At 46.4% G+C, this 22500-nt stretch overlaps 1 protein-coding gene across 1 annotated transcript in view; it reads right to left on the bottom strand.

The window, feature by feature from the left end:
* LOC123995215 (relaxin receptor 2-like) overlaps window positions 1-22500 on the bottom strand; it is a 188982-nt gene that overhangs the window by 97054 nt on the left and 69428 nt on the right. The window contains exons 6-7 of the mRNA XM_046298650.1: window positions 15306-15377; window positions 6889-6960 (exon numbers count right to left, since the gene is read on the bottom strand). Coding sequence (XP_046154606.1) covers window positions 6889-6960; window positions 15306-15377 — 144 coding nt within the window. The remainder of the gene's footprint in view (window positions 1-6888; window positions 6961-15305; window positions 15378-22500) is intronic.

The raw sequence follows: 22500 nt of genomic DNA, 5'->3' as shown, positions 1-22500 counted from the left end.
TTCAGTGTGGATCTACTGAACTTCGGCAGACAGTGCTCTCTGTGCCCGTGATCTCGCCATCACGGTTGACAACTCCATTGTGTCCTCTCCCAGAGCGCTAAGAACCTTGGCGTGATCCTGGACACTTCTCAGGTGTCTGATGCTCTACAACATCCGCAGGTGTCCCTGCCTCACACAGGAAGCGGCGAGGTTAATTTATCTACTAGGTGTCTGGGCTCCCTGCCTGTGAATGTTGTTACTTACCTTCCCAGGTGTCTGACTGGCTTCCAGGTGTCTGACCCCTGTGTGAATGTTGTTACTCTACTGATACCCAAATAAGGGCACTGTCCACCTGGCCTGCTCCCCCTACCACTGTGGTGAATTTGTCAGCCCAGTCAAAACTGTTCGCTGCTCTGGCTCCCCAATGGTGGAACAAACTCCCTGACACCTGGACAGCGGGTCAATCACCACCTTGTTAAACCCTCTTTAGGAATACTGGATAGGATAAAGTAATCCTTCTCCCCCCCTTGGTGAATATTTAGATACTCTGTTCCACTGGATGTCATAAGGTGAATGCTAATTTGTGTCTGGATAAGAGCATCTGCTAAATGACTTAAATTAATGTAAATGTACTCTGACTAGGTGTCTGACCCCTGTGGTGAATGTTGTTACTCTACTAGGTGTCTGACACCTGTGGTGAATGTTGTTACTCTACTAGGTGTCTGTGGTGAATGTTGTTACTCTACTAGGTGTCTGACACCTGTGGTGAATGTTGTTACTCTACTAGGTGTCTGTGGTGAATGTTGTTACTCTACTAGGTGTCTGACTAGGTGTCTGACACCTGTGGTGAATGTTGTTACTCTACTAGGTGTCTGTGGTGAATGTTGTTACTCTACTAGGTGTCTGACTAGGTGTCTGACCCCTGTGGTGAATGTTGTTACTCTACTAGGTGTCTGACCCCTGTGGTGAATGTTGTTACTCTACTAGGTGTCTGACACCTGTGGTGAATGTTGTTACTCTACTAGGTGTCTGACTAGGCGTCTGACCCGTGGTGAATGTTGTTACTCTACTAGGTGTCTGACTAGGTGTCTGACCCTTGTGGTTAATGTTGTTACTCTACTAGGTGTCTGACCCCTGTGGTGAATGTTGTTACTCTACTAGGTGTCTGATACCTGTGGTGAATGTTGTTACTCTACTAGGTGTCTGATACCTGTGGTGAATGTTGTTACTCTACTAGGTGTCTGACACCTGTGGTGAATGTTGTTACTCTACTAGGTGTCTGTGGTGAATGTTGTTACTCTACTAGGTGTCTGACTAGGTGTCTGACCCCTGTGGTGAATGTTGTTACTCTTCTAGGTGTCTGACCCCTGTGATGAATGTTGTTACTCTACTAGGTGTCTGACCCCTGTGGTGAATGTTGTTACTCTACTAGGTGTCTGATACCTGTGGTGAATGTTGTTACTCTACTAGGTGTCTGACACCTGTGGTGAATGTTGTTACTCTACTAGGTGTCTGTGGTGAATGTTGTTACTCTACTAGGTGTCTGACTAGGTGTCTGACCCCTGTGGTGAATGTTGTTACTCTACTAGGTGTCTGACACCTGTGGTGAATGTTGTTACCCTACTAGGTGTCTGACTAGGTGTCTGACCCCTGTGGTGAATGTTGTTACTCTACTAGTTGTCTGACCCCTGTGGTGAATGTTGTTACTCTACTAGGTGTCTGACACCTGTGGTGAATGTTGTTACTCTACTAGGTGTCTGTGGTGAATGTTGTTACTCTACTAGGTGTCTGACTAGGTGTCTGACCCCTGTGGTGAATGTTGTTACTCTTCTAGGTGTCTGACCCCTGTGATGAATGTTGTTACTCTACTAGGTGTCTGACACCTGTGGTGAATGGTGTTACTCTACTAGGTGTCTGACTAGGTGTCTGACCCCTGTGGTGAATGTTGTTACTCTTCTAGGTGTCTGACCCCTGTGATGAATGTTGTTACTCTACTAGGTGTCTGACCCTGTGGTGAATGGTGTTACTCTACTAGGTGTCTGACTAGGTGTCTGACACCTGTGGTGAATGGTGTTACTCTACTAGGTGTCTGACACCTATGGTGAATGGTGTTGCCGTTGATTTACTGGAATGGCAACTTTGTAGCGAAGCTTTAACCGACAAACTAACGTTTGTATCGGAACGACAAGTGCAGCTGCAAGCCGGAAGGTCACAACTAAGACCATAGCTCGCTCCAGTGTGGTTGGGAACTGTAAAGGCACTGGTGTGGACATTTGTGTTTAAAGGGAGTATATTGCTTATAATTGTTTTGTCTATTTATGAAACGGTATGGGATTGACTATTTGTGCATTGGCCTTAGAGACTTTGGGGACATTTTAAAATGGCTTTTTTGTTTTGAACCGCACACACACACTCATTATCGGCAGACTCAACAGCCTGGACTTCTCAAATGATTGCCTCGCCTGGTTCATCGACTACTTTGCAGACAGAGTTCAGTGTGTGAAATCTGTTGTCCGGACCTCTGGCAGTCTCTAAGGGGGTGCCACAGGGTTCAATTCTCGAGCCGACTCTTTTCTCTGTATACATCAATGATGTCACTCTTGCTGCTTGTGAGTCTCTGATCCACCTCTACGCAGACGACACCATTCTGTATACTTCTGGCCCTTCTTTGGACACTATGTTAACAACCCTCCAGACGAGCTTCAATGCCATACAACTCTCCTTCTGTGGCCTCCAACTGCTTTTAAATGCTAGTAAAACTAAGTGCATGCTCTTCAACCGATCGCTGCCCGCCCGTCCAGCATCACTACTCTGGACAGTTCTGACTTAGAATATGTGGACAACTACAAATACCTAGGTGTCTGACTAGACAGTAAACTCTCCTTCCAGACTCACATTAAGCATCTCCAATCAAAAATTAAATCTAGAATCGGCTTCCTATTTCGCAACAAAGCATCCTTCACTCATGCTGCCAAACACACCCTTGTAAAACTGACCATCCTACAGATCTTTGACCTCGGGCGATGTCATCTACAAAATAGCCTCCAACACTCTACTCAGCAAACTGGATGCAGTCGATCACAGTGTCGTCCGTTTTGTCACCAAAGCCCCATTTACCACCCACCACTGCAACCTGTATGCTCTCGTTGGCTGGCCCTCGCTACATATCCGTTGCCAGACCCACTGGCTACAGGTCATCTACAAGTCTTTGCTAGGTAAAGCCCCGCCTTATCTCAGCTCAGTGGTCACCATAGCAACACCCACCCGTAGCACACGCTCCAGCAGGTATATTTCACTGGTCATCCCCTAAAGCCAATTCTTCCTTTTGCCACCTTTCCTTCCAGTTCTTTGCTGCCAACGAATGGAACGAATTGCAAAAATCAAATCAATTAGATCTCCCTCTCTAACTTTAAGCATCAGCTGTCAGAGCAGCTTACCGATCACTGTACGTGTACATAGCCCATCTGTAAATAGCCCACCCAACTACCTCATCGCCATATTATTACTTACCCTCTTGCTCTTCTGCACCCCAGTATTTCTACCTGCACATCATCATCTGCACATCTATCACTCCAGTGTTAACACTAAATTCTAATAATTTTTTTGCCTCTATGGCCTATTTATTGCCTTAGAGGCAATAAATTTATAGACCTTTCTATTTGTATTTTCTCATGTGTTATTGTACGTTTGTTTTTGTGTAACTCTGTGTTGTTGTTTGTGTCTCACTGCTTTGTTTTATCTTGACCAGGTCGCAGTTGTAAATGAAGGTGAAATAAATTCAAATTAAAATGTACCCAACTTCTTTTTCACTTTACCAATCATCTGATGATCACTGGGTTTATTATTGCCTCTGAAGTTGTTCTGGTCATTATTATAGTAGAAGGTGTTATTGGTTGGATGACTGGTATTTATATGAGATATCCACTGGCTACATGTTACTCATGGCCACTGGCTACCTGGCCAACAGGCTACCCTCTCTACTGGCTATCTGGCCAACAGGCTACCCTCTCTACTGGCTATCTGGCCAACAGGCTACCCTCTCTACTGGCTACCTGGCCAACAGGCTACCCTCTCTACTGGCTACCTGGCCAACAGGCTACCCTCTCTACTGGCTACCTGGCCAACAGGCTACATGGCCAACAGGCTACCTGGCCAACAGGCTACCTGGCCAACAGGCTACCCTCTCTACTGGCTATCTGGCCAACAGACTACCCTCTCTACTGGCTACCTGGCCAACAGGCTACCCTCTCTACTGGCTACCTGGCCAACAGGCTACCCTCTCTACTGGCTACCTGGCCAACAGGCTACCCTCTCTACTGGCTATCTGGCCAACAGGCTACCCTCTCTACTGGCTACCTGGCCAACAGGCTACCCTCTCTACTGGCTACCTGGCCAACAGGCTACATGGCCAACAGGCTACCTGGCCAACAGGCTACCTGGCCAACAGACTACCCTCTCTACTGGCTACCTGGCCAACAGACTACCCTCTCTACTGGCTACCTGGCCAACAGGCTACCCTCTCTACTGGCTACCTGGCCAACAGGCTACCCTCTCTACTGGCTACCTGGCCAACAGGCTACCCTCTCTACTGGCTACCTGGCCAACAGGCTACCCTCTCTACTGGCTACCTGGCCAACAGGCTACCCTCTCTACTGGCTACCTGGCCAACAGGCTACATGGCCAACAGGCTACCTGGCCAACAGGCTACCCTCTCTACTGGCTACCTGGCCAACAGGCTACCCTCTCTACTGGCTACCTGGCCAACAGGCTACCCTCTCTACTGGCTACCTGGCCAACAGGCTACCCTCTCTACTGGCTACCTGGCCAACAGGCTACCCTCTCTACTGGCTACCTGGCCAACAGGCTACCCTCTCTACTGGCTACCTGGCCAACAGGCTACCCTCTCTATTGGCTACCTGGCCAACAGGCTACCCTCTCTATTGGCTACCTGGCCAACAGGCTACCCTCTCTATTGGCTACCTGGCCAACAGGCTACCCTCTCTATTGGCTACCTGGCCAACAGGCTACCCTCTAGTCTACTAGTTTGAGCATATACAATATAAACTATCCAATATAAACTATCCAATAGAAACTATCCAATAGAAACTATCCAATATAAACTATCCAATAGAAACTATCCAATAAAAACTATCCAATAAAAACTATCCAATAAAAACTATCCAATAGAAACTATCCAATAAAACTATCCAATAGAAACTATCCAATAAAAACTATCCAATAGAAACTATCCAATAGAAACTATCCAATAGAAACTATCCAATAGAAACTTTGCAAACTGGGAAAAACAGTGAAGAAAAACCAATGAATGTGCACACCGGTAGGTAGATGGTAACAAACATTCACTGTTGTTTTAGCAGCGATTATAACCATGAGCAGACTTGTTTTTATGTTTATATAGTTAATTTTACAATGAACGGACGCTGTGATCAAATGGATCATGTTGAGCTGCATTCCTGTGTGGTAACGTGATATATCTGGTGATACGGGCTCAGCTGGTTTCTGTTATTATCTGCTAGCTGCAGAACGGACCTTTGGTAGGTCTGTTGTATGAGTGCTTGTGTTTTGTGGTTTATTCTCCTTGTGGGGACCAGATGTCCCATGAGGTTTTCAACTGTTCCATATCTTTTGCATTTGTTTATAATTGCCCTGACAGTGTATAGTCAGGTATAGATAGACAGTGACACAGTGCTCAGTGGTATAGTCAATCGTTTGTGGATGTTCTTGAAGCCATTACCAGATTGATGAAGGTCTACGACCATCTGTCTCTTTTTCAACAGCCGGTTCTTTTGTTTTCTTCGTGGTGTTGGATGACAGCGGGATGTTGCATGTGTGTGTTACCTCATTTTGATTCCCCTAGTGAAACAGGAAATGATGTCATGGCTCAATATAGTTCCTTAGATCAACTTAAATACGTGGAATTTAATTCCTGGTTTAATTTTGGTAGATGTTAATTACAATCATCTTTAAAGGTGCCATTAATTGTGAAACCTTGATTTTGGAGGACATTGATTTTTTATTAAATCAATGAATTATTTTGTTGGGTTCCATTGAAACATTAATAAAGTACAGTATTTTGAGTTTCTCTCTGTAATTCTTTTGTTTACATTTGTTTTTATCATTATTTGTGCCGGTCAGGAGTGCCAGTACACTGGAGCCCACTGTGTCCCAGTCTGTGATATAGCAAAACAGTCCTGTAGTTTAGCATCTGCTTCATCTGACCACTTTCCTATTGATCGAGTCACTGGTACTTCCTGCTTTAGTTTTTGCCTGTAAGCAGGAATCAGGAGGATGGAATTGTGGTCAGATTTGCCAAATGGAGGGCGGGGGAGAGCTTTGTATGAGTCTCTGTGTCTGGAGGAAAGATGGTCCAGAGTTTTTTCCCCTCTGGTTGCACATTTAACATGCTGATAGAAATTTGGTGAGACAGATTTCAGTTTCTCTGCATTAGGGGAACGGTTTAGGGTTAGGGTTAAGGATAGGTTAAGGGTTAGGGTTTGGGGATAGGTTAAGGGTTAGGGTTAGGGTTTGGGGATATGTCTAGGGATAAGGTTAGGTTAAGGGTCAGGGTTCGTGGATAGGTTAAGGGTCAGGGTTTGGGGATATGTTTAGGTTCATGGTTAGGTTAAGAGTTATGGTTAGGGGATAGGTTAAGGGTTAGGGTTGGGGGATATGTTTAGGTTTAAGGTTAGGTTAAGAGTTATGGTTGGGGGATATGTTTAGGTTTAAGGTTAGGTTAAGAGTTATGGTTAGGGGATAGGTTAAGGGTCAGGGTTCGTGGATAGATTTAGGGTTAAGGTCAGGTTAAGGATTAGGATTTTGGATTTTGAATGGAATCAATTGCTTGGTCCCCACAAGGATAGTAAAACGTGTGTGTGTGTTTGTACTCACAGCCACCATAGATTACGGAGATCACTGAACACACCGAGTTTGAGAGATGAAATGGAGTTGACACTGAGAAACCTGAGAAAGAGAGAGAGAGAGAGAGGGAGAGACATCTATAAATGAGCATTATTCCTTCTACACAACATATTTTTTTAACTAGGCAAGTCAGTTAAGAACAAATTCTTATTTTCAATGACGGCCTAGGAACAGTGGGTTAACTGCCTGTTCAGGGGCAGAATGACAGATTTGTACCTTGTCAACTCAGGATATGAACTTGCAACCTTTTGGGTTTACTAGCCCAACGCCCTGCCGCCCCAGGGTAGCCTAGTGGTATGAGAACATCATCCTCCCTTCTCCATCCCTCCCTCCCCTCATTCCTTCCTCCCTCCTCCCTCAACAAATAGTGACAGCTATGCCATATAGATTGCAAAATAGTTTAGGTAGAGATTTTCGATGTACCGATTCCTGTGGCACATGGTTTGTGAATACAGAAAACAAAGCCGGAATCAGAAGAGTTTTTTCCATTTTAAATTGTTATACAACATTCATTCAACCAATAGAATGAATACACACCTACTCATTCAACCAATAGAATGAATACACACCTACTCATTCAACCAATAGAATTCATATATATATATATATCTACAGTATCAGTCAAAGGTTTGGACACACCTACTCATTCAACCAACATAATGAATACACACCTACTCATTCAACCAATATAATTAATATATATATACAGTATCAGTCAAAGGTTTTTAATTTAAAAAAACAACTATTTTCTACATTGTAAAATAATAGTGAAGACATCAACACTGAGAAATAACACGTGGAATTGTTGAGTAAACCAAAAAAGTGTTTAAAAAAATTGAGATTCTTCAAAGTACAACTTTGCACAGTCTGCATCAAGGCAAAGTGCAGGTTTTCATGACGGATCGCTCTGTACTTTGCTTCGTTCATCGTTCCCTCGATCCTGACTAGTCTCCTAGTCTCTGATGCTGACTAACATCCCCACAGCATGATGCTGCCACCACCACCATGCTTCACCGTAGGGATGGTGCCAGGTTTCCTCCAGACAAGATGCTGCCACCACCATGCTTCACCGTAGGGATGGTGCCAGGTTTCCTCCAGACATGATGCTGCCACCACCATGCTTCACCATAGGGATGGTGCCAGGTTTCCTCCAGACATTCAGTTTGACATTCAGGTCAAAGAGTCAATCTTGGTTTCCAGATAATCTTGTTTCTCTGAGAGTCTTCCTTTTGGCAAACTCAAAACGGGCTGTCGTGCCTTTCACTGAGGAGTGGCTTCAGTCTGGCCACTACCACAAAGGCCTGATTGGTGGAGTGCTTCAGAGATGGTTGTCCTTCTGGAAGAGGTTCTCCCATCTCCACAGAGGAACTTTATAGCTCTGTCAGAGTGGCAATCAGGTTCTTGGTCACCTCCCTGACCAAGGACCTTCTCCCCAATTGCTCAGTTTGACCAGGCGGCCAGCTCTAGAAAGAGTCTTGGTGGTTCTGAACTTCTTTAATTTAAGAATGATGGAGGCCACTGTGTTCAATGCTGCAGAGATATTTTGGTACCTTTCCCCAGATCTGTTCGACACAATCCTGTCTTGACAGTTCCTTCGACCTCATGGCTTGGTTTTTGCTCTGACATGCACTGTCAACTGTGGGTCCTTATATAGACAGGTGTGTGCCTTTCCAAATCATGTCCAATCAATTGAATTTACCATCTCAAGGATGATCAATGGAAACAGGATGCACCTGAGCTCAATTTAGAGTCTCATACCAAATGGCTGAATAGTTATGTAAATTAAATCAAACCGTATGTGTCACATACACATGGGTGGCAGATGTTAATGCGAGTGTAGTGAAATGCTTGTGCTTCTAGTTCCGACAATGCAGTAATAACCAATGAGTAATCTAACCTAACAATTCCAAAACTACTACCTTATACACACAAGTGTAAAGGGATAAAGAATATGTACATAAAGATATATGAATGAGTGGTGGTTCAGAACGGCATAGGCATGATGCAGTAGATGGTATAGAGTACAGTATATACATATGAGATGAGTAATGTAGAGTATGTAAACATTATATACAGTGCCTTGCGAAATTATTCGGCCCCCTTGAACTTTGCGACCTTTTGCCACATTTCAGGCTTCAAACATAAAGATATAAAACTATATTTTTTGTGAAGAATCAACAACAAGTGGGACACAATCATGAAGTGGATCGACATTTATTGGATATTTCAAACTTTTTTAACAAATCAAAAACTTAAAAATTGTGCGTGCAAAATTATTCAGCCCCTTTACTTTCAGTGCCGCAAACTCTCTCCAGAAGTTCAGTGAGGATCTCTGAATGATCCAATGTTGACCTAAATGACTAATGATGATAAATACATAAATGCACCTGCACTGTGATAGTCTCAGAGGTCCGTTAAAAGCGCAGAGAGCATCATGAAGAACAAGGAACACACCAGGCAGGTTCGAGATACTGTTGTGAAGAAGTTTAAAGCCGGATTTGGATACAAAAAGATTTCCCAAGCTTTAAACATCCCAAGGAGCACTGTGCAAGCGATAATATTGAAATGGAAGGAGTATCAGACCACTGCAAATCTACCAAGACCTGGCCGTCCCTCTAAACGTTCAGCTCATACAAGGAGAAGACTGATCAGAGATGCAGCCAAGAGGCCCATGATCACTCTGGATGAACTGCAGAGATCTACAGCTGAGGTGGGAGACTCTGTCCATAGGACAACAATCAGTCGTATATTGCACAAATCTGGCCTTTATGGAAGAGTGGCAAGAAGAAAGCCATTTCTTAAAGATATCCATAAAAAGTGTTGTTTAAAGTTTGCCACAAGCCACCTGGGAGACACACCAAACATGTGGAAGAAGGTGCTCTGGTCAGATGAAACCAAAATTGAACTTTTTGGCAACAATGCAAAATGTTATGTTTGGTGTAAAAGCAACACAGTTCATCACCCTGAACACACCATCCCCACTGTCAAACATGGTGGTGGCAGCATCATGGTTTGGGCCTGCTTTTCTTCAGCAGGGACAGGGAAGATGGCTAAAATTGATGGGAAGATGGATGGAACCAAATACAGGACCATTCTGGAAGAAAACCTGATGGAGTCTGCAAAAGACCTGAGACTGGGACGGAGATTTGTCTTCCAACAAGACAATGATCCAAAACATAAAGCAAAATCTACAATGGAATGGTTCAAAAATAAACATATCCAGGTGTTAGAATGGCCAAGTCAAAGTCCAGACCTGAATCCAATCGAGAACTGTGGAAAGAACTGAAAACTGATGTTCACAAATGCTCTCCATCCAACCTCACAGAGCTCGAGCTGTTTTGCAAGGACGAATGGGAAAAAATTTCAGTCTCTCGATGTGCAAAACTGATAGAGACATACCCCAAGCGACTTACAGCTTTAATCGCAGCAAAAGGTGGCGCTACAAAGTATTAACTTAATTTTTCAGTTTTTGATTTGTTAAAAAAGATTGAAATATCCAATAAATGTCGTTCCACTTCATGATTGTGTCCCACTTGTTGTTGATTCTTCACAAAAAAATACAGTTTGAAGCCTGAAATGTGGCAAAAGGTTGCAAAGTTCAAGGGGGCCGAATACTTTCGCAAGGCACTGTAAAGTGGCATTGTTTAAAGTGACTAGTGATACATTTATTACATCCATTTTTCCATTATTATAGTGGCTGGAGTTGAGTCAGTGTGTTGGCAGCAGCCACTCAATGTTAGTGGTGGCTGTTTAACAGTCTGATGGCCTTGAGATAGAAGCTGTTTTTCAGTCTCTCGGTCCCAGCTTTGATGCACCTGTACTGACCTCGCCTTCTGGATGATAACGGGGTGAACAGGCAGTGGCTCGGGTGGTTGATGTCCTTGATGATCTTTATGGCCTTCCTGTAACATCAGGTGGTGTAGGTGTCCTGGAGGGCAGGTAGTTTGCCCCCGGTAATGCGTTGTGCAGACCTCACTACCCTCTGGAGAGCCTTACGGTTGTGGGTGGAGCAGGTGCCGTACCAGGCGGTGATGCTCTCGATTGTGTACCTATAAAAGTTTGTGAGTGTTTTTGGTGACAACCCGAATTTCTTCAGCCTCCTGAGGTTGGAGAGGCGCTGCTGCACCTTCTTCACCACGCTGTCTGTGTGGGTGGACCATTTCAGTGTGTCTGCGACGTCTACGCCGAGGAACTTAAAACGTTCTACCTTCTCCACTACCACTATTATATTCTGTGTCTGTTGTGTCATTCAACCAGAACTCCATTGAAGTATCGGGAATCGGGTGATCTTTGAGTCACATCTCCAGACTGTATTTACAGTCTGTATGTTAAAGCTGACACACAGTCTCGTTTAAGCCTTCATGGAGAGAGGGTATTACTGTGTGTCTGAGCTGGTACATGCTTTATGGCTATAAGAGGAAAAAAAACGAGACGGTTGTTATTTAGTGGGATATTTAACCGTCTCTTGTAGTTCAGCTGGTACTTTACTTTTATGTCCCAATGACGAGGCAGGCAGGCAGGCAGGCAGGCAGGCAGGCAGGCAGGCAGGCAGGCAGGCAGGCAGGCAGGCAGGCAGGCAGGCAGGCAGGCAGGCAGGCAGGCAGGCAGGCAGGCAGGCAGGCAGGCAGGCAGGCAGGCAGGCAGGCAGGCAGGCAGGCAGGCAGGCAGGCAGGCAGGCAGGCAGGCAGGCAGGCAGGCAGGCAGGCAGGCAGGCAGGCAGGCAGGCAGGCAGGCAGGCAGGCAGGCAGACAGACAGACAGACAGACAGACAGACAGACAGACAGACAGACAGACAGACAGACAGACAGACAGACAGACAGACAGACAGACAGACAGACAGACAGACAGACAGACAGACAGACAGACAGACAGACAGACAGACAGACAGACAGACAGACAGACAGACAGACAGACAGTTCTATCTCACACAAGGAGAGTGTACCAGCCCATCTTCAAAAAAGAGCCTGATAAATCAACCAAAAATGGAGTCTCTCTCTTTAAATGTCTCTGTCTGTCTCTCAATTCAATTCAATTCAAGGGGCTTTATTGTCATGGGAAACACATGTTAACATTGCCAAAGCAAGTGAAGTAGATAATAAACAAAAGTGAAATAAACAATCAAAAAATGAACAGTAAACATTACACTCACAGAAGTTCCTAAAGAATAAAGACATTACACATGTCATATTATGTATATATACAGTGTTGTAACGATGTGGTTAAAGTACAAAAGGGAAAATAAATAAACATACATACGGGTTGTATTTACAATGGTGTTTGTTCTTCACTGGTTATCTTAAGATCCCTTTTGATGGCATAGGAGGCCCTTCTTGTCCTGTCTCTCAGATTGTAAACAGCTTTGTGGAAGTTACCTGTGGCGCTGATGTTTAGGCCAAGGTATGTATAGGTTTTTTGTGTGCTCTAGGGCAACAGTGTCTATATGGAATTTGTATTTGTGGTCCTGGTGATTGGACCTTTTTTGGAACACCATTATTTTGGTCTTACTGAGATTTACTGTCAGAGCTCAGGACTGACAGAATCTGTGCAGAAGATCTAGGTTCTTCTGTAGGTCCTCCTTGGTTGGTGGCAGGAGCACCAGATCATCGGCAAACAGCTGCATCACTGTCTTTCTGGACAGATCTAGGCTGTAGTCCCTCCTTGGTTGGGTACAGATCTAGGCTGTAGTCCCTCCTTGGTTGGGGACAGATCTAGGCTGTAGGCCCTCCTTGGTTGGGGACAGATCTAGGCTGTTGGCCCTCCTTGGTTGGGGACAGATCTAGGCTGTAGGCCCTCCTTGGTTGGGGACAGATCTAGGCTGTAGGCCCTCCTTGTTTGGGGACAGATCTAAGCTGTAGGCCCTCCTTGGTTGGGGACAGATCTAAGCTGTCGGCCCTCCTTGGTTGGGGGCAGATCTAGGCTGTAGGCCCTCCTTGGTTGGGGGCATATCTAGGCTGTAGGCCCTCCTTGGTTGGACAGATCTAGGCTGTAGTCGCTCCTTGGTTGGGGACAGAATTAAGCTGTAGGCCCTCCTTGTTTGGGGACAGATCTAGGCTGTTGGCCCTCCTTGGTTGGGGACAGATCTAGGCTGTAGGCCCTCCTTGGTTGGGGACAGATCTAGGCTGTAGGCCCTCCTTGGTTGGGGACAGATCTAGGCTGTAGGCCCTCCTTGGTTGGGGACAGATCTAGGCTGTTGGCCCTCCTTGGTTGGGGACAGATCTAGGCTGTAGGCCCTCCTTGGTTGGGGACAGATCTAGGCTGTAGGCCCTCCTTGTTTGGGGACAGATCTAAGCTGTAGGCCCTCCTTGGTTGGGGACAGATCTAAGCTGTAGGCCCTCCTTGGTTGGGGGCAGATCTAGGCTGTCGGCCCTCCTTGGTTGGGGACAGATCTAGGCTGTAGTCCCTCCTTGGTTGGGGACAGATCTAGGCTGTAGGCCCTCCTTGGTTGGGGACAGATCTAGGCTGTTGGCCCTCCTTGGTTGGGGACAGATCTAGGCTGTAGGCCCTCCTTGGTTGGGGACAGATCTAGGCTGTAGGCCCTCCTTGTTTGGGGACAGATCTAAGCTGTAGGCCCTCCTTGGTTGGGGACAGATCTAAGCTGTAGGCCCTCCTTGGTTGGGGGCAGATCTAGGCTGTCGGCCCTCCTTGGTTGGGGGCAGATCTAGGCTGTAGGCCCTCCTTGGTTGGGGGCATATCTAGGCTGTAGGCCCTCCTTGGTTGGACAGATCTAGGCTGTAGTCGCTCCTTGGTTGGGGACAGAATTAAGCTGTAGGCCCTCCTTGGTTGGGGACAGATCTAGGCTGTAGGCCCTCCTTGGTTGGGGACAGATCTAAGCTGTAGGCCCTCCTTGGTTGGGGACAGATCTAAGCTGTAGGCCCTCCTTGGTTGGGGACAGATCTAAGCTGTAGGCCCTCCTTGGTTAGGGGCAGATCTATGCTGTAGGCCCTCCTTGGTTGGGGGCAGATCTAGGCTGTAGGCCCTCATTGGTTGGGGGCAGATCTAGGCTGTAGTCCCTCCTTGGTTGGGGACAGATCTAGGCTGTAGGCCCTCCTTGGTTGGGGACAGATCTAGGCTGTTGGCCCTCCTTGGTTGGGGACAGATCTAGGCTGTAGGCCCTCCTTGGTTGGGGACAGATCTAGGCTGTAGGCCCTCCTTGTTTGGGGACAGATCTAAGCTGTAGGCCCTCCTTGGTTGGGGACAGATCTAAGCTGTAGGCCCTCCTTGGTTGGGGGCAGATCTAGGCTGTCGGCCCTCCTTGGTTGGGGGCAGATCTAGGCTGTAGGCCCTCCTTGGTTGGGGGCATATCTAGGCTGTAGGCCCTCCTTGGTTGGACAGATCTAGGCTGTAGTCGCTCCTTGATTGGGGACAGAATTAAGCTGTAGGCCCTCCTTGGTTGGGGACAGATCTAGGCTGTAGGCCCTCCTTGGTTGGGGACAGATCTAAGCTGTAGGCCCTCCTTGGTTGGGGACAGATCTAAGCTGTAGGCCCTCCTTGGTTGGGGACAGATCTAAGCTGTAGGCCCTCCTTGGTTAGGGGCAGATCTATGCTGTAGGCCCTCCTTGGTTGGGGGCAGATCTAGGCTGTAGGCCCTCATTGGTTGGGGGCAGATCTAGGCTGTAGGCCCTCCTTGGTTGGACAGATCTAGGCTGTAGTCCCTCCTTGGTTGGGGGCAGATCTAGGCTGTCAGCCCTCCTTGGTTGGGGGCAGATCTAGGCTGTGGGCCCTCCTTGGTTGGGGACAGGTCTAGGCTGTAGGCCCTCCTTGGTTGGGGACAGAATTAGGCTGTAGGCCCTCCTTGGCTGGGGACAGAATTAGGCTGTCGGCCGTGCTTGGCTGGGGACAGAATTAGGCTGTCGGCCCTCCTTGGTTGGGGACAGGTCTAGGCTGTAGGCCCTCCTTGGTTGGGGACAGGTCTAGGCTGTAGGCCCTAATTTTCTGTTTGTGTCTCTCTCAATCAATTAAATTCAAAGGATTTTATTGGCATGGGAAACATGTTTACATTGCCCCCCCTCCTCTCCCCCTTTCCTCTGTCTGCCCCTCCCTTTCTCTCCCCACCTCTCTCTCTCTCCCCACCTCTCTCTCTTTCTACCTCTCTCTCTCTCTCTCTCTCTCCCCACCTCTCTCTCTCTCAGAGTGTACTCTCTCTTTTCTACCTCTCTCTCTTTCTACCTCTCTCACAGAGTCTCTCTCTCCCCACCTCTCTTCTTTCTACCTCCCGCTCTCTCCCCACCTCCCGCTCTATCTCCCCACCTCCCGCTCTCTCTCCCCACCTCCCACTCTCTCTCCCCACCTCCCACTCTCTCTCCCCACCTCCCGCTCTTTCTCCCCACCTCCCTCTCTCTCTCCCCCTCTGCCTTCAGTAAGATGCAGACCGGTATGTCAGTACTCACAGTTTCTCTAGTTTGTAGAGTCCATTGAAGGCTTCACTGGAGACTGTCTGAATGCTGTTGTTCTGTAGGAACCTACGAGTAGAAACACACAGAAACACACTGTTAAGAGTGTACTGGGTTAGCAGTGGTACGAGTAGAAACACACAGAGTGTACTGGGTTAGCAGTGGTACGAGTAGAAACACACAGAGTGTACTGGGTTAGCAGTGGTACGAGTAGAAACACACAGAGTGTACTGGGTTAGCAGTGGTACGAGTAGAAACACACAGAGTGTACTGGGTTAGCAGTGGTACGAGTAGAAACACACAGAGTGTACTGGGTTAGCAGTGGTACGAGTAGAAACACACAGAGTGTACTGGGTTAGCAGTGGTTCCACATGACTTCACCAGGTACTAGTAAACATATTGTTCATAGCCTTCTCATTCTAAAATAACATAAAGTCATTCGGTTTGTCGTACATAACACACACGTTTCTAGCTACAACACAGCCAGTACAGTCACAACCCAGTACAGTCACAACCCAGTACAGTCACAACCCAGTAGAGTCACAACCCAGTACAGTGTTAACCCAGTAGAGTGTTAACCCAGTACAGTCACAACCCAGTACAGTCACAACCCAGTACAGTCACAACTCAGTACAGTGTTATCCCAGTACAGTGTTATCCCAGTACAGTCCCAACCCAGTACAGTCCCAACCCAGTACAGTGTTAACCCAGTACAGTCACAACCCAGTACAGTGTTAACCCAGTACAGTCACAACCCAGTACAGTCACAACTCAGTACAGTGTTATCCCAGTACAGTGTTATCCCAGTACAGTCCCAACCCAGTACAGTCACAACCCAGTACAGTGTTAACCCAGTACAGTCACAACCCAGTACAGTGTTAACCCAGTACAGTCCCAACCCAGTACAGTGTTAACCCTCTACAGTCACAACCCAGTACAGCGTTAACCCAATACAGTGTTAACCCAGTACAGTCACAACCCAGTACATTCCCAACCCATTACATTCCCAACCCAGTACAGTGTTAACCCACTACAGTCCCAACCGAGTACAGTGTTAACCCAGTACCAACCCAGTACAGTGTTAACCCAGTACAGTGTTAACCCAGTCCCAACCCAGGACAGTGTTAACCCAGTACAGTCCCAACCCAGTACAGTGTTAACCCAGTACAGTGTTAACCCAGCACAGTCCCTCCCCAGTACAGTGTTAACCCAGTACAGTGTTAACCCAGTCCCAACCCAGTACATTCCCAACCCATTACATTCCCAACCCAGTACAGTGTTAACCCAGTACAGTCCCAACCCACTACAGTCCCAACCGAGTACAGTGTTAACCCAGTACCAACCCAGTACAGTGTTAACCCAGTCCCAACCCAGTACAGTGTTAACCCTGTACCAACCCAGTACAGTGTTAATCCAGTACAGTGTTAACCCAGTCCCAACCCAGGACAGTGTTAACCCAGTACAGTCCCAACCCAGTACAGTGTTAACCCAGTCCCAACCCAGGACAGTGTTAACCCAGTACAGTCCCAACCCAGTACAGTGTTAACCCAGTACAGTGTTAACCCAGTCCCAACCCAGGACAGTGTTAACCCAGTACAGTCCCAACCCAGTACAGTGTTAACCCAGTACAGTCCCAACCCAGTACAGTGTTAACCCAGTACAGTGTTAACCCAGTCCCAACCCAGGACAGTGTTAACCCAGTACAGTCCCAACCCAGTACAGTGTTGACCCAGGACAGTGTTAACCCAGTCCCAACCCAGGACAGTGTTAACCCAGTACAGTCCCAACCCAGTACAGTGTTAACCCAGTACAGTGTTAACCCAGTCCCAACCCAGGACAGTGTTAACCCAGTACAGTCCCAACCCAGTACAGTGTTAACCCAGTACAGTGTTAACCCAGTCCCAACCCAGGACAGTGTTAACCCAGTACAGTGTTAACCCAGTCCCAACCCAGGACAGTGTTAACCCAGTACAGTCCCAACCCAGTACAGTGTTAACCCAGTACAGTCCCAACCCAGTACAGTGTTAACCCAGTACAGTCCCAACCCAGTACAGTGTTAACCCAGTACAGTGTTAACCCAGTACATTCCCAACCCAGTACAGTGTTAACCCAGTACAGTGTTAACCCAGTCCCAACCCAGGACAGTGTTAACCCAGTACAGTCCCAACCCAGTACAGTGTTAACCCAGTACAGTCCCAACCCAGTACAGTGTTAACCCAGGACAGTGTTAACCCAGTACAGTCCCAACCCAGTACAGTGTTAACCCAGTACAGTGTTAACCCAGTCCCAACCCATGACAGTGTTAACCCAGTACAGTCCCAACCCAGTACAGTGTTAACCCAGTACAGTCCCAACCCAGTACAGTGTTAACCCAGTCCCAACCCATGACAGTGTTAACCCAGTACAGTCCCAACCCAGTACAGTGTTAACCCAGTACAGTGTTAACCCAGTACAGTGTTAACCCAGTCCCAACCCAGTACAGTGTTAACCCAGTACAGTGTTAACCCAGTCCCAACCCAGTACAGTGTTAACCCAGTCCCAACCCAGTACAGTGTTAACCCAGTACAGTGTTAACCCAGTACAGTCCCAACCCAGTACAGTGTTAACCCAGTACAGTGTTAACCCAGTACAGTGTTAACCCAGTCCCAACCCAGTACAGTGTTAACCCAGTACAGTCCCAACCCAGTACAGTGTTAACCCAGTACAGTGTTAACCCAGTACAGTGTTAACCCAGTCCCAACCCAGTACAGTGTTAACCCAGTCCCAACCCAGTACAGTGTTAACCCAGTACAGTGTTAACCCAGTACAGTGTTAACCCAGTCCCAACCCAGTACAGTGTTAACCCAGAGGTGGTGGCAGGGCTTATCCGCTGGTCTAGTGCTTAACACGGATAGCATGGTGAAGGTCTTTACAGTGAGACACCCATAACTTGCTAGGTGTGTGTGTGTGTGTGTGTGTGTGGTAACTTAATGAATAAAGGATGAGGAACATAATGAATCCTGAAACGCTATGGGAAAATCACTCTTTAAACACACACACACACACAACACACAAACCAGCATATTCCATCCATCGGGACCATAATAACAGTCTCTCTGCTGAATAACTAATGCCGGATATGCAAATTACATCTCTTTGAAAAATGCTGTAAACAAACTCTGACATGACCTACGAACCTTTGCCTTGATTCAAACTGAGGGGGTGGTGTTACTCCTTACAGTTCCAGACAGGGCAGGTCTCAGGGAAGATTGAATACCACAAACTGCAGAAATCTAGACAGCCACAAGCCAGCGACAATCCGCGGTCCCAGCTACTATGGCTAACCCTGTTCGAGCCCTCAAGAAAACCCTGCTAGCTTGAAGGCAGCCAGGCTACGCTATCAGCCAGGCTACGCTAGCAGCCAGGCTACGCTAGCAGCCAGGGCCAAATAGCTCCTCAGACCCGGCCTTGATCGGCAGGATCACTGGACAGATAGTAGCGGTACCGGAGACTGATACCATCCGCGTCGCGGGATCCAAACTCAAAAAGTAGCGAGCTAACGAAGAAACTTTTCAATACACTTTCAAAGCACCAAACTTTTCAATACACTATGCCATGTCTATTATTTGAATGATTCAAGAACAAAAAAAATACAACAATATCCATGGGCTAAAAACAACTAAAATAAACATTAGCTGACAACGGACGAGTTGATCTGGACATTTATAACAGCGATTAACAAGAGAGGAAAACTGATGATACACAACCCCAATTTAGGAAAACTGATGATACACAACCCCAATTTAGGAAAACTGATGATACACAACCCCATTTTAGGAAAACTGATGATACACAACCCCATTTTAGGAAAACTGATGATACACAACCCCAATTTAGGAAAACTGATGATACACAACCCCATTTTAGGAAAACTGATGATACACAACCCCATTTTAGGAAAACTGATGATACACAACCCCATTTTAGGAAAACTGATGATACACAACCCCATTTTAGGAAAACTGATGATACACAACCCCATTTTAGGAAAACTGATGATACACAACCCCATTTTAGGAAAACTGATGATACACAAACCCCATTTTAGGAAAACTGATGATACACAACCCCATTTTAGGAAAACTGATGATACACAACCCCATTTTAGGAAAACTGATGATACACAACCCCATTTTAGGAAAACTGATGATACACAACCCCATTTTAGGAAAACTGATGATACACAACCCCATTTTAGGAAAACTGATGATACACAACCCCATTTTAGGAAAACTGATGATACACAACCCCATTTTAGGAAAACTGATGATACACAACCCCATTTTAGGAAAACTGATGATACACAACCCCATTTTAGGAAAACTGATGATACACAACCCCAATTTAGGAAAACTGATGATACACAACCCCAATTTAGGAAAACTGATGATACACAACCCCAATTTAGGAAAACTGATGATACACAACCCCAATTTAGGAAAACTGATGATACACAACCCCATTTTAGGAAAACTGATGATACACAACCCCAATTTAGGAAAACTGATGATACACAACCCCAATTTAGGAAAACTGATGATACACAACCCCAATTTAGGAAAACTGATGATACACAACCCCAATTTAGGAAAACTGATGATACACAACCCCATTTTAGGAAAACTGATGATACACAACCCCATTTTAGGAAAACTGATGATACACAACCCCATTTTAGGAAAATACACCTTGTGCATTCTACTATTACAATGTTCAAGAGTAAGTTTAAAAGCTGGATTGAGTTCCTTCCAAAAAAAGATATACTGTATATATTATTGGAACCCGCTTCCCCCCCTTACCAACCTTTCAATTACTGACCTCTTAACCGCCCTCCTACCTCCAGCCTGATGAATAAGAACCGGATAAACAGGAGTCAGGCAACGTGCATTCCTACGTGTGTGTGTGTTTGTTTGTGTTTTCTGTGTGTGATTGATAGTAGCTATATTAAATAGTGAATCTCTCCCTGAGAGATGTCAGAGAATGTTATTACAGATATGACAGTTTAGTGTGGAAAATAAGAAAACATTTCTCCTCCAACACCTGGGACCTGCGTTGGATTACGTGTGATTGGACGAGCCGCAACAGAACCTGGGACCTGCGTTGGAATACGTGTGATTGGACGAGCCGCAACAGAACCTGGGACCTGCGTTGGAATACGTGTGATTGGACGAGCCGCAACAGAACCTGGGACCTGCGTTGGAATTGATTGAATAACCTGGGACCTGCGTTGGAATACGTGTGATTGGACGAGCCGCAACAGAACCTGGGACCTGGGACGTTGGAATACGTGTGATTGGACGAGCCGCAACAGAACCTGGGACCTGCGTTGGAATACGTGTGATTGGACGAGCCGCAACAGAACCTGGGACCTGCGTTGGAATACGTGTGATTGGACGAGCCGCAACAGAACCTGGGACCTGCGTTGGAATACGTGTGATTGGACGAGCCGCAACAGAACCTGGGACCTGCGTTGGAATACGTGTGATTGGACGAGCCGCAACAGAACCTGGGACCTGCGTTGGAATACGTGTGATTGGACGAGCCGCAACAGAACCTGGGACCTGCGTTGGAATACGTGTGATTGGACGAGCCGCAACAGAACCTGGGACCTGCGTTGGAATACGTGTGATTGGACGAGCCGCAACAGAACCTGGGACCTGCGTGGAATACGTGTGATTGGACGAGCCGCAACAGAACCTGGGACCTGCGTTGGAATACGTGTGATTGGACGAGCCGCAACAGAACCTGGGACCTGCGTTGGAATACGTGTGATTGGACGAGCCGCAACAGAACCTGGGACCTGCGTTGGAATACGTGTGATTGGACGAGCCGCAACAGAACCTGGGACCTGCGTTGGAATACGTGTGATTGGACGAGCCGCAACAGAACCTGGGACCTGCGTTGGAATACGTGTGATTGGACGAGCCGCAACAGAACCTGGGACCTGCGTTGGAATACGTGTGATTGGACGAGCCGCAACAGAACCTGGGACCTGCGTTGGAATACGTGTGATTGGACGAGCCGCAACAGAACCTGGGACCTGCGTTGGAATACGTGATTGGACGAGCCGCAACAGAACCTGGGACCTGCGTGATTGGACGAGCCGTAACAGAACCTGGGACCTGCGTTGGAATACGTGTGATTGGACGAGCCGCAACAGAACCTGGGACCTGCGTTGGAATACGTGTGATTGGACGAACCGCAACAGATCGGAAAAAAAACACAAGCTATATATATATACAAACTCTGACATGACCTATATATTTATATATATTTTTAAACCTTTTATCTAAACGAAGAAGTCCCACTGAGACAAGGACATTTCAGTATGAGTTACAAGGGATTTGGGGTAAAACGGCAAAAGACAGATGTCCCTATGCAAGAAAACTATCTTTTGTTTTAGATCGTTAGTTTGACAAGCAGCCTTAGTCTTGGGTTTTAGAAGTTGAACTACACTCTGGTAAAACACGTGAGGGTTATTCTTCAATTTATTTTACACTATTTTCTACATTCAAGAATAATAGTGAAAACATCGAAACTATGAAATAACACGTGGAATAATGTAGTAACCAAAAAAAGAAAGTGTTAAACAAATGAAAATATATTTCATGTTTGAGATTCTTCATAGTACTCTCTGTGTAAGAAATGAACACCTCTGTTACAGTAAATCATTTTGTGGTGTTATTTTAACACTGTATGGTGTAATGCCCTAATTTACATATTTCCCAGCATGCCTTTTCTTCTTTTTTTTGCATTAAAACCCATGACTGTATTTGTTAGTGACAGAGACATCATTACAAGGCCTGCGAAAAATGTTACCATTTAAGTTGAACTCTATTACTTACACTGAATGTATGAAGTAGAAATAACACCTGCTCTTTCCAGGACAGTCCAGGTGGACGCTATGATCCCTTATTGATGTCACTTGTTAAATCAGCTTCAATGAAGGAGGTGGGTTTACTTCTTTGGGATCAGAGTCCCTTCCAAGGGACGGTTGAGCTAACGTAGGCTAATGTGATTAGCATGAGGTTGAGCTAACTTAGGCAAATTTTTATTTTACCTTTATTTAACTAGGCAAGTCAGTTAAGAACAAACTCTTATTTTCAATGACGGCCTAGGAACAGTGGGTTAACTGCCTGTTCAGGGGCAGAAC

Source organism: Oncorhynchus gorbuscha, linkage group LG02 (genome assembly GCF_021184085.1).
Source record: "Oncorhynchus gorbuscha isolate QuinsamMale2020 ecotype Even-year linkage group LG02, OgorEven_v1.0, whole genome shotgun sequence".
NCBI classification, from domain to species: Eukaryota; Metazoa; Chordata; class Actinopteri; order Salmoniformes; family Salmonidae; genus Oncorhynchus; species Oncorhynchus gorbuscha.
Note: the sequence above shows the minus strand (reverse complement) of the source record. Positions and strands in the feature narration are given on the sequence as shown.